The sequence below is a fragment of the Sturnira hondurensis genome, unplaced genomic scaffold (genome assembly GCF_014824575.4).
Source record: "Sturnira hondurensis isolate 20B ecotype Veracruz unplaced genomic scaffold, ASM1482457v3 Scaffold0006437, whole genome shotgun sequence".
NCBI lineage: Eukaryota > Metazoa > Chordata > Mammalia > Chiroptera > Phyllostomidae > Sturnira > Sturnira hondurensis.
In genome coordinates this window covers 166,669-179,468 of record NW_028079068.1, presented here as the reverse complement: position 1 = coordinate 179,468, position 12,800 = coordinate 166,669, and the positions used below count along the sequence as shown (strand labels likewise).

Sequence of the window (12,800 nt, the reverse complement as noted above, 5' to 3'; positions counted from 1 at the left end):
ACCTCTCAATTCCAGGCAAATGGAGTCTATGGATCGCCTTACCTGCCCCAGCCAGACTTAGTCACTGTTATTTCTAGGGACTGCAAAGGGCAGGGTCCACTTTCCTTTTCCCTATCATCTCAATTTCCCGTTTCTTTCTTGCCTGAGCCATTTATTTCTTGTGCTGAAAAAATGGGGCTAAAACTTACTTCTTATGTTCTTCAGATCCCCCTGATCACTGATACTACTTTTATGATTCTTTGATTCTAAAATTATAGACTCCATCTCTATTGACATTTATATCTGAGCCTCTACAAGTATTAGCTTATTTGTTTTTAATACACTGAAAGTTCTTTGGAGGTTAGAAACCTATCTTTTCTTCAGAACCTCCCTTATTACCTTAATTTTTTAAATTTAGATTTTTTATGATACTGATGGAAGATAGTTATACATCCAATACCAGCTGTTTTCTTTGTTTCTAAGTGTTTAGCCTCATGCTGTTTTGCATACTGATACCAAAATTATCTTTCCAAAATGAAGATCTCAGCTTGTTGGTCCCCTGCTTAGAGCAAACTCTTTCATTAGTGGGACATTCAAGGCCAATCACGATCGGGTTCCAAGTTATTTAATAATTGTGTCTCTGGACACCCCTATAGACCACCAAGCCAAAAATCTTGCTATTCCCCCCAACATACCTTTCTCTTTTATTGCATTTGGCTGTAGCAGACATTGCCTTTCCCAACATTCTTTGACTGGTATTTTTTTAAATATTACATTTATTGGGGTGACATTGGTTAATACAATTATAGAGGTTTCAAGTGTACAATTCTATGACACATCATCTATCCCTGGTGTTGTGTGCTCACCTCCCAGTCAAATCCCCTTCATCACTACCCATTGGACCCTCTTTACCATTCACAGCCCCTCCCATTGCCCTTCCCCTCGGGTACCCAGCACTCCGCTGTCCGTGTCTGTGATGTTGGTTTGTTTCTCTTGTTTGCTCATTTGTTGTTTTCAGTTTTATATCTCAGATATATGTGAAATTACATGGTTCTTGACTTTGTCTGTCAGACTGATTTGACTTGGCATGCTCTTCTCAAGGTCCAGCATTCTTTGTCTGGTGCATTCTTAAGAACCCTTCCAGGGAAGCTCAGGTTTTATCTGCAGCAAATCTGAGGGAGGGCCCCTCCTCTGACTTCCTGGCCATATCCTGTACTTTCTTCTGCTCAGCTAATTTTTTTTCCTTCCTCTTGAATATTGTTACATAGATCAATCATAGTTATTTTATGCTTTGTACCCGACAGTTCTATTATTTAAAGTCCTTGGTGGTATCTAAATCAATAGTCATTGGTTTTCTCCAACTTTCATGCGGGCTTATCCTTTTGTGTGTTTAGTGGTTTTTGTGTTTCGAATGTGGCGATCTCAAGGATCCGAATGTGGGTCTTGTTCTTCCAGAGATGATCTGCCCTCTGTGCGATTATGAGCCAGGACTGCGGTCAGGTTGGGGTCACATTAGCTCCCTCTAGGGATCACATGTTGTACTTTATCTGGGACCAAGTAGTGATTGAGTGGGTGGGTCCCCCAGGCCATCTAGTCCACCATGGTGTGCTAGAAGTGTCCTTATGGACTCCCACAACTATTTTAACTTTCCTGTCACTCTTTGCTTTTTTTGCTTTGATTATTTGGTGAATGTGTTTAATCTTTATTACAATATTTAAGGTCATCCATAGATTGTGCTCTGTTCGTCTTTGGGTCTCTTAGGCTCCCCAGCACATTAAAAAAATAAAACAACCACTCAACACATGCATAGATGTTAGATGAGAGCAGTTGATTTCCTGGTAGTGGTACCAGCATGCGTAGTAGGGCATCGCAGAGGGCTGAACTGTGGCAGAGACCAGCCAAGGTCGTGGGGTCAGTGATGCTGCAGCTGCGGTGGGAAACTGAGGGGAGGCCAGAGGGGCACTGATGCAGGAAAGATTCCATCTGACATTGCTCTTTTTCCCCCTCTTTCTCTATGTCTCTCTATTGTTTTACCGGCTTTTTGAGTAGCGTTTGTGTATCCTATTCATAATTATAAAGCAGAGAATTAGAATATTTTATTTTTCTCTCAAAACAAACTAGTAATGAATAACAAAATTAGGGAAAGTGCCATTATAGAGATAGACGTTATTGTATTTTATTACTTTCTGAGTCAAAATGGTTCTTTGGCAGGGAACAATCGCCCCCAACTGCAGTTTATACTTCCTTATATATCATCTCTAAAATGGTTAGTTTGAACCTTATTGTCTAGGATTTCTCTGTCTTCTCATAGTCTGTGTTCTAAATTAGAGCTGGCGGTTGGTATTGCAGTGACTGCAGTGATTCTGGTGCTTAAAGTCCTGCCTCCTACATAGAAGTTTATTGCCAATGTTTGGGGGGTGTTTTACCTCCTGTGACATTACTGATTCTAGACAAAGATGCACCTGTTGATTTTGCCCTTGTGCCCGAAGACAAGCAGAGCCATCTGCTGCTGGGATACTTTCCCATTAGAAATCTGAGAGATTCACTCTGAGCTCACTTGACCCAATTCTTCGTATTTTAAGTCTTTGTCTCTCACATGAATCCTTTCTCCCACAGTCGACGGAATCCCCTTGGTCTCATCATTGCCCTGGACGACAACAAAGAAGCCAAAGGCGAACTGTTCTGGGATGATGGGGAAACGAAAGGTGAGCACTGTGCCGACCACGTCACCTTTTCTGAAGCTGCATCTTTGAGGTATTCCTGCCCGTCTTTTGGCTGTGGGAGAATGTCACCAAGTACAGTGATTGGATTGGTCACCAGAGAGCAGGGTTTGTTTTCAGTAGCACTGTTCATGGCTAGTGGTAGATGGAGTCCTGATGGAAGAAAAATATATTTCTATCTCTTAGAATTTTCCCATTGGCCAGCAGTTCATAGACTCTTATTTCATTGACACCAAGCACCTGAGAGAGATGGTTTTCTTTCTTTTTTTCTTTTTTAAACTTAAAAACAATCATTCAGTTGTCCCCATTTTCCCCCATAACTCTCCCTTGCCCTACCCACTCCCACCTCCCACAATGAAAGAGACATTTTTAAGAGGGTCCCTGCCATTCTTTGTAGACACCTTCCCCCGCACACCAACGAACCAATGTCAGTGATAGGAAGAACATGTCCAACGAGGCAGCAAGAATGTAGCTCAGCGTCCATCTGTTGCTTCTTAGCCCTCCAATATACTGACAACTCTTGTGGCTTGAGCTTAGGAAGTGGACTCACTTGAGGTACATGCCTTGGAAGCTCTTGGAAAGGACCTTTTCAAGATTAAAGGCGAAAGGAAAGGGGGAAGCAGTGGTGTGGCCTGGGAGGCTCTGTCTATAATCTTGTCATTCTCAACATGCAGCCTCAGTGACAGCCAGGGTGAACTCTGCCCTTCTGTGCCGGGCAGACCGGGCTCTGACTCGTCTTTGTCTCACTTTCAGATACGGTGGCCAATAAGGTTTACCTCTTATGCGAGTTTTCTGTCACCCAAGTGAGTAGAAGGTTTTGTGAGTCTCAGGTGTGGGTTTTTGTCTGACTGTGAGACTCGTGTGTGTGTGTGTGTGTGTGTGTGTGTGTGTGTTATTATGCTTGTAGCTTCATATGCATTTATGGTATAGACGAGCGCAGTCTTCTAATGAACTGAATCACCCACGTTAGGACCAGGGAGGCTATGAGATGGACGAAGAAAGCAGTCAGTGTTTCACATGCTGTTTTTAAAGATCTCTCTCTCTCTCTCTTTCTCAATCTCTCTCTCTCTCTCTCTTTCTGCCTGGGGTGTAACAAAACCAGTTTCTACTGACTAAGCACACATTAGTAGAGACATTCAAAAGCCAAGAAGCATTCAAAGCAGTTTTGGGTATGTGGTTAGGATGGAATATTTGAATGACTTGAGAATCTGCGATCTAGTTAAACTTTTGAGCTCAATTGTTTTGCAGAACCGCTTGGATGTGAAGATTGTGCAGTCAACCTACAAAGACCCCAATAATTTAGCATTTAAAGAGATTAAAATCCTCGGGACCCAGAAACCTAACAACGTTAGGGTGATGCAGAATGACGTCCCAAGTCAGGTTTCTCCTAGCGTCACTTACGATTCTAACCTACAGGTAAAAATCCACCTGGTTGAGAGAGTTTATCGGGAATTTTTCATAGCTCACGGTGTCCCTTCTTACGAGGGTTCTGTGGGTGCTGAAGGACCAGCGCACACTCAGGCCCAGGGTGGGAACTCAGAGGGTTACGAGAGGGACAAAAGCGAGGAGTGGGCCGGAACGGGAGTGAATGAGGGAGCTGCTGCGAAACTGGGGCACCGGAAAATGGTCTCTTTATCCTCATCCCCCCATTGGTCCCTCAGTCTTCTGTTCTCTCTGACTGAGACAGAGGGAGAGAGAAGTTAGGAGTGAGGGGACGGGATGAGAGGAAATGTAGATCCGAAAGCTGCTGGCTGATGTGAGAAGGGTAAAGGTGGGACATGGGATTCCCATTAATGGAAGTTTTGAAGTGAGGTGCTTTTGTTTGTTTGTTTGTTTGTTTTTGGTGTATTGAGATATATAGATTCTCACTCCCACCTGTACATTTTTAGGAGATATTTTAAGTCAGAGAATTTGACCAGCCTAGCTAATTCATGGCTACTTATTTGGTTAGATGATAACAAGAAAATAATTTTCATCAGTTGTGACAAGACCTGATGCTCGTGGACAGGTTGGCATGTGTTCTTCTGACGTGTTAGCGTTACCAGGCATCCTCTCCTCAGGTGCGCCTCCCCACAGGTGTGGTCAGGGACGGGCGGCTGTGGGGGCAGTGTGGTATCTGAGGAACCTTCCTGAGTCGGAGAAAATAAGTAAATTGTCTTCTAGTACAATGGTATGTCAGTGACATTTGGCATTTGTCCTGACAACATCCATTGAGGATGCGTACATTATAAAGTTAGAAGGGAATTATTATGGTTTTGTTTATGAGTACCGCCAAGTGCAAGCTATTTGATAGGTGCAGATATGGAAACAAACTCAGTAAGTGTTTGTTAAATACACTGATTAATATGAGACCAGAGGAACACTTTAACTGTTTCGATTCAGGTGGTGGGGAGACACGATTTATACACATGAAACTATTCCCTGGGAAGGGGACAGGCAACCCAAAAGAACACACAGGAAGTGTTAACTTACCCTATGCTAATTTAAGGTTCAAAGCTTAACCGAGTAGTTGAGCGAAGCCCTTGGCAAATGCAGGGCTGGAGTGGACTTCAAAAGACATGCATCAGGTAGAGAATCGTTTGGCTGCAAATGACAGGAAACTCAGCCAAATGGCGTTTTAAACAAATTGGGATATTTATTTTCTCTTATGCAATGAGAGGTTAAAAAGAGGTCAATTGCTGGCATCTGTTCAGTAGCTCAAGGTTGTTGGGGGTTGAGGTTTTTTTCTTCTTTTGTGTTTGGAAGTGCCTCCTGCTTAATTCCAGTCACTACGGCCTTGTTATTAGTATGGGGGGTGGGGGAGAGGACGCAGGAAGGAAGCAAGCCGGCCCTTAAATCAAGAAAGAAACACTTGAGAAATTTCCGGGGGACTTGCACATAGCTGTTAATGGCCTCAGCTGTGTTACGTGAATTAAAAATGTCATTGTGAAGTGGGACGTATTTTCAAGTGAAATAGTAAGAAGGGAGCTGTCATGTAGGATAGGCAACTAGCAGTGCATTCCACAGATGGGCACCATTTTTCTAGAAAAGGCATTTGCTGGGGTAGAGCCTTCAAGGCTGAGAGACGAGAAAGAGCCGCTCTAAGTGGCTTATTTTAGTAAGAGATGAGCCTACATGAATCTGTGAATATGCAAAGCTAGAATAGGTAAGATTCACCTCTGGCAGCAGATCGATTTGGACACAAATTCGTGTTCAGACTTTGGAAGGTCTGCATTGAAATGAGAAGGATCTGACTTGGTTTTCAAAAGGTCTCATGTTGTTCCTCAAATCAATGCTGGGCCGTTGGGAGAGTGTTTTTATGGAGCAGGGTGGGATTCGTGGTGCAGGGAAGTGTAAGATGGACTTCGTCTGGGGAGAAGCTGGAAGAAGGATGTTAATCCTTAGAATGCAATTTTGTAACTCTAGACAAATGCGAATTTTTCTAAGGAAATTACTAATGAAAGAAGAGACAAACATAAAAATATTAAATATTTGAATCAGTGAGTGGAATATAAAGAAGTTTGGAGTTTGAAGTCATTGGGCTTGGAGAAATGCAGAGGCTGGGATCTTAGAAATAGAAGGAAATGAAATAATTTTGCCAACTCACCAATTTTTCAATTGATGAAGCTGGGACCCAAAGAATTGAAATAATTCGGCTAAGTTTCCACAGAAGAATGGAGATGGACACCCAAGGCATAGTGGTTTTATTGCTTTGTTCTTGCCATCCTCCAAACAGTGGGGGATGCTGGTTTGGAGAGGGGGGGGCAGGGAGATAAACTCAGTTGGGGGTGACATCTGTGCTTGTGTGCATTGTGCTGCAGGGGAGGCCAGCAGAGAGCCTTCTTGACAACATGAGGAAGAGGAGGAGTTGGGGAAGAGGAGAGAGATGACAGAACATTTTATTTGACCAAATTTTTTAAAAAATGTTATATACAAGATTTACATAGAGCTGTGACATTCGCCCTGTTGCTGGGAGCAGGTCCCCACCCCAGCTTCCATATATGTCACTTGGATTGTTGAGTTTGTCCTGATTTCTATTCCTTTCCTAAAAGAAGTTTCAGGTCTCTCAAGGCCTCTGTCCTGAGGGACCATTTCCTTGTCACCTCCCCATTCCCATAGGTTGCCCTTATCACGGGACTGGATCTTGCCCTGGGAGAAGCATACACTGTGGAATGGGACCTGAAGATCCAAGACGCAGAAAAAATAGACTGTTACCCCGATGAGAACGGTGCTTCCCAAGACAGCTGTGCTGCCCGTGGCTGTGCCTGGGAGGTAACTGTGCTGATGCTGTTTTCCTACATTCGAAGGCTCTACCCTTAGCCTGCAGTTCCATGAGCATAGAACCAGGACCCGTGTTATTACTTAGAATCCACAGGAAGAAAGGGCTTCTAAAGGAACCTGAGTTTTTACCTGGATATGGGAGTCCCAGCTAGGGACAGGAGTGAGATTTCGTATGTTGTTTTTGTTAATTTACAAGTATTTTGCCCAGAGACCAAGAATTTAAACTTGTATCTCACCCAGTGAGGTTATAGGGAGGTCTGGCTTTGCCTCCCTGTAAATTGCCTTTTCCAGCTCCTTTGTATGTGGTAATCCTGGGACCGCATGCCGAGCTGACTTTGACTTCCTTTCTCAGGCATCCACTTCTCCTGGAGTCCCTTTTTGCTATTTCACCAACGAGCTCTACTCTGTCAGTGACATTCAGTCTGACGCACACGGGGCCACAGCTGCCATCTCCTTAAAGTCACCTCTTTACGCCAACGCTTTGCCCTCAACCCCCGTGGACTCCCTCCGGCTGAGCGTGACCTACCACAAGAATGACATGCTGCAGTTTAAGGTACGTGTGTGCCGTCTGTGCGTCCGGTACTGGCTAGGCACTCTTCAGTAACACCATCGCCTTTTGCTATTCAGGGGTGCAGAACCCTAACATAAGGTTGCTGTCCTAAGTCAGCCATGCTGCAACTCACCAGCTCGCCATCCTAAGAGCAGTGAGAACCTGGTGATGGGATTGGGAGATGTGCTGTAATTCACACACTGATATGTCTGCTGTGAGGAAAATCAGGAGAAGAGCAAAGAGGAGAGATGAATTAGGAGGCTACCAGTTCGGGAGTTGAGATGAGGGCCTGAGCTCAGTCAAGGTGCAGGAAGGAGATGGGGAACAGTGGATGCCTTCGAGAAATGGAGAAGATACTGCCGCAGGATCTGGTGACGATGGCAAGAGGGAAGCATTGGGGATGATTGCCGTGTTCCTAGCCTGCACCTCTGTGTGGATGATGGTGATTAACTGGAGTGGGAACCCTGGAAAGGGTTGAGCTTGGGCGAAATAGGACCACGAGTTCAGTGTGGGACCTTGACTTTGGGGTACCTGTGAAACAGCCATGGCAATATAGCGACCTCTCCTTTCTATGATTTATTACATGTAAGGACTTAGTGATGGCCTGCTTTGTGGGCATTTCTCTATTAAATTGTGTGTTTCTGAAAGACAGGAATTTGTCCTTTTATCTTTGGGTTTCTGAAACCCAACACAGAGCTCGATAGAGAGTTAGCACTCAGCTGTTCATTGAGAGAATAAATGAAAGACATCAGGCATTGCCTGGAAGATTGTTCACGACCTAACATCAGCCTGGACCACGAGTTCTTATGCATCTTCTAACAGAAGGATGAAGCTCATTTATGCTTCTGTCTTCATCATAGCACTGGTGGCATGTGATAGGCACCTCCTGGGTTTGAAATCAGTGACCCCTTGCTTAGGTTTCCAGCTTTACCTCTTTACCACGCTACCTCCTAATCACACACAGTAGCTCTCTCCAAAATATTTGCCTCTTTCTGCCCCTGCTTTAATACTCGGTGCCTTTGCATTCATTTCTCTACCGGGAATGAATTGCTCTCCTTTATGTGCTCAGTTATTAGCTGCTAAGGTTTTAAGACTCAGCCTGTATTTTCCCCACAAAACCATCTCAGTCTCCCCGAAACAGCATTAGGATTTCTTCCCCGCAGTGTCACAACACTGCTACACAAGTCTACACTGGCTGCTGTCACTCGAGTACTGTGGGTGTCCCTCATTCACCCCCTACTAGCCTGTGAACTCCATGGCAACAATAATGTGTCTGAGGCAGTTCAGTTACCCTTAGTTTCCAGTACAGTGTAAGTGGGAATATCATCGATACACACTGGCTCAATTTAGATCGCATTTTTAGCAAGGACATCTGATATTTTTAATCAAGTACAATTTACGGTTTTTGAGGGGAGGTTGTTTTTCAGGTATTCACATAGATTCATATACTTACACATACAGTAATATATTCATAAGATACCACACTGATTCTAGACTGGTTTTCAAGGGTAGCACCAATGTCAAAGTGAATGTGTTATTGTAATAGAGGCCTTAAAAATGAGATATGACAGACTCAAACGTTATATCTGACATTGTTCTTTGATAGGTTAATTAAATCCAAAGTCTCATGAGTTTAAAGAAGACAAGGAAATACAGCATTCAGACTCTTTGTCAAAGTCATCAGGTTCTTCTGCCAAGGACGTAGGCTCTAAGAGTACTCTACTCACCTAAAATCAATCTCCTCTGTCCCTAGATTTATGACCCCAACCACAATCGCTATGAAGTTCCGGTCCCTCTCAATATAGCCACAGATCCAACCAGCACCCCTGAGAGTCGACTCTATGAAGTCCTCATTAAGAAGAATCCATTTGGGATTGAAATTCGCCGGAAGACCACAGGCACCGTAATGTAAATGGCTTCTCGTTTGACTGGGAACGGCTCCGCACATTGTCCTCGGGCATATCCTGGCTCAAAACACCACGCCGTCCATTTGTAGATTCATAAATAAGCTATTTCCTTTGGGTCTGTTCTTCTGAGAAAGTTTCAGTCCCCTGGGCATAATTAGAGGTAGTTGCATGCATTTAGGAATTCAGTCAACACACGTTTATGGGAGTGCCTTGTCCCTATTGTGTGGTTATAGATGACAAGGCCTCGTGTTTCATGACAAAAAAATAATAAGTAAATCACAAAAGCGATTCAGGTGAAAATATAAATAAGGATTGTGACACGTTAAAATATAAATGTGGATATAAATGTGACAAGTGCCAAGAAGGAAAAGAGCGGGGTGACTGAGACTTACGGAGGACCACTGCCTTGGATACTGTGGTCAGAGTAGATCTGTCCAATGAGGTGACACTGAAAATAGGACCTGGGTGAGGTGGTGGAGGCACCCGTGTGCAAGTCTGAGGGGCTGGGAAGAACACTTTAGACTGAGGAGCAAGAGAGTGCACAGGCCGTGAAACGGGAGCGAACTTGGCACATGAGGGGGCGAAATGGCCAATATGGTTGGTGCGGTGTAGTAAGCAGGGAGGTGAGTGATGGGAGATGAAGCTGGGGTTTAGGAAGGTTTCAGGTCAGGTATGGCCTTGAAGACTTCATAGGATGCTGTAATGAAAATCACTGAAGAATGGTGAAAGGGGCCTGACATACTGTGAGATACTTGGAAAAATCTCACTCTGGACGCTTCATAGCCAATGGGCTGTAGAGGAGCAAGTGCAGAAGCTGGGGTTGTTACGGAGTGGAAGCAATCAGGGGGAGCATGTGATGAGATGGTCACTCTGGAGGGGAGCTGAAGGGAGGCAGTGATGCAGGCAGATAAGGAACGAAGCTCCTCCCAGGCTTTTAGCAAAGGCATCTCTGGTTATTTAATCAAGTGGACTTTCTGTTCTGTTTGGGATATCGGCAGGGTTCTGGGTGGAGGACGAGGGAATCAGGAGTTTACTTGTCCTTGAAAAATCAGCTGCTTGAAGCCAATAGAACAGCCCATTTCTTTCCCTGGGCTGGAAAAAGGTGGAGGCGGCAATCCACCCTTTTTGTGTTGCAGCTGGGACTCCCGGCTCCTCGGCTTCACCTTCAACGACCTGTTCATCCGCATCTCCACTCGCCTTCCCTCCCAGTATATCTATGGCTTTGGAGAAAATGAGCACACTGCCTATCGGAGAAACTTGACCTGGCACACGTGGGGGATGTTCTCCCGAGACCAGCCCCCGGGGGTAAGGTGGGGGTCTGGGGGTCTGGGAGTCTGCCCCCCTCCACCCACCCTGTGTACGCTTCCCAGTTCATCCTCCCAGGCCCACCACGGGTGGTCACGTTCTGCTTCTAGACCAGTGGGCCAGTTCTTGGGCTCCTTGTTTCTTATGCATTCAATTTACCTCACAGAGAAGATTAGACACATCTTACCAATTAATTTCTAAGTGTCTTTTATGGCCACAATGGCTTCTAACCTCTCACCACTTCTTGTCACGACTCTCCCAGTACAAGAAGAATTCCTATGGCGTCCACCCTTACTACATGGGCCTGGAGGAGGACAGCAGTGCCCACGGCGTGCTTCTGCTCAACAGCAATGCCATGGGTAAGATGATGCCAGTCTCTCCCCTTACTTCTGTGAACCAATCATTCTTGAGGAAGTTCAGAATGTGTTTGACCTAGCTGCAGCCTGAGGTCAAAATCATTATTTTGTGAGCAGTATTTTTTATGTAGACTTTCTATTTCGTCTTTCTATTTCTTTCATTTCAGTAGCATGTGTTAATAAGAATTAGCTAAACTCTTTTTTTTGGGCAAAAATCATGTAAAAATGGCCCCGGCTGGATTGGGTTAGTTGATTGGAGCATCGTTCTATAGACCAAAGGGTCTCGGGTTCAATTCCCAATTAGGGCACGTACTCGGGTTGCAGGTTTAATCTCCAGTCAGGGTGGGTATGAGAGGCAACCAGTTGATGTTTCTCTCTTTTTCTTTCTCTCTCTCTGAAAGCAATGCAAAAAAAAAATGTCCTCAGGTGAGGATAGGAAAAAAATCATGTAAGAAAGAAGAGTAAAACCAAGCAAGGTCCAAATATTCTGGAGGTCAGCCAGTGGGAGCTATCTGTCTAAACTGAATTAGTGATGAAGTTATGGGTCAGAGGACTCTGTGTGGGCATGAGGATGTGAAGAACATTTGTGTAGGATATTGGAAAATGGTTGGAAACTCAGGAGGCGGAGGGGAAAGCATGCATGTAACAAATGGTGAAATCTGAATAAGGTCTATACCTGAGGTAACGGTATTATATGTGTGTCAGCTTCTTGTTTCGACAGTGTCCAGTGGTTATGAAAGATACTGTCATTGCGGGAAACTGCGTGATGCCTACACACTGGGGATACCTCATATGCTTTTTGCAACTTCTATGTCATCCACTATTCTAAAATAAAAGTTATACTAATTTCAAAGAATGAGAAAACATATAATAAGATATTAAAGAACACTAAAGGGAAAAAAGTTCAGAGAGGGGACCCTGTAGACGTTCACTTAATTTCTTCAAGTCTGTACAGGTATAGTACAAAGTTCTTTCTTGCAATAAGGAGGCATAGGAAGAGGGAGAAGTTACGCATTTTAGGCGTAGCTCCTCACATCAAAGGTTTGCAGTTTGACTGGTATTTTCTACGTTTGCAGATGTGACATTCCAGCCCCTGCCAGCCCTGACGTACCGCACCACGGGAGGGATTCTGGATTTTTATGTGTTCTTGGGGCCAACTCCCGAGCTTGTCACTCAGCAGTACACTGAGGTAAGAGGAATTAAATTGGTTACCAAGTATTTAAACAGTATATTTTGTGTTCCAAAACCCACATTCATTAGTATAGTCCTCAGATAACTACTGGATCGTTGGTCTTACTGGAATACAGGTAGATTATAAAATAGGGAACAATACATCATTATACAATTATGTATAATAATGTATATTCTACATTATTCTGCAATGCTTTGAGAGACTATGAATTTAATGATTATTAGGATGTATAATGTATATTATACATTATTAATTATTATACATTTAATAATCATTAAATTCATAGTCTCTCAAAGCATTGCAGAGAAGCAGAATTGATGGTGCCAGTGCTGGCTGTGGAAGTGGCAATGGTGGTAGTTATGGTGGTTGGTGGTGATGTGATGGTAGTGGTGGTTATGGTGATGGTGGTGGTGATGAGATGGTAGTGGTGATGTGGTGATATGGTTGTTCTTGGTGGTGGTAAAGGTGATGGTAGTATGGTGATGGTAGTATGGTGGTGGTGATGGTGGTGATGGTGATAGTGGTGATGAT

The 12,800-nt window shown here is 44.2% G+C and overlaps 1 protein-coding gene across 1 annotated transcript in view; it reads left to right on the top strand.

Moving 5' to 3' along the window:
* The window catches only part of MGAM (maltase-glucoamylase), a 76,055-nt gene that overhangs the window by 37,972 nt on the left and 25,283 nt on the right, over positions 1 to 12,800 (top strand). Inside the window, exons 22-30 of the mRNA XM_037049048.1 lie at positions 2,596 to 2,684; positions 3,453 to 3,502; positions 3,948 to 4,115; positions 6,798 to 6,950; positions 7,312 to 7,512; positions 9,263 to 9,417; positions 10,553 to 10,721; positions 10,984 to 11,080; positions 12,154 to 12,266. Coding sequence (XP_036904943.1) covers positions 2,596 to 2,684; positions 3,453 to 3,502; positions 3,948 to 4,115; positions 6,798 to 6,950; positions 7,312 to 7,512; positions 9,263 to 9,417; positions 10,553 to 10,721; positions 10,984 to 11,080; positions 12,154 to 12,266 — 1,195 coding nt within the window. The remainder of the gene's footprint in view (positions 1 to 2,595; positions 2,685 to 3,452; positions 3,503 to 3,947; positions 4,116 to 6,797; positions 6,951 to 7,311; positions 7,513 to 9,262; positions 9,418 to 10,552; positions 10,722 to 10,983; positions 11,081 to 12,153; positions 12,267 to 12,800) is intronic.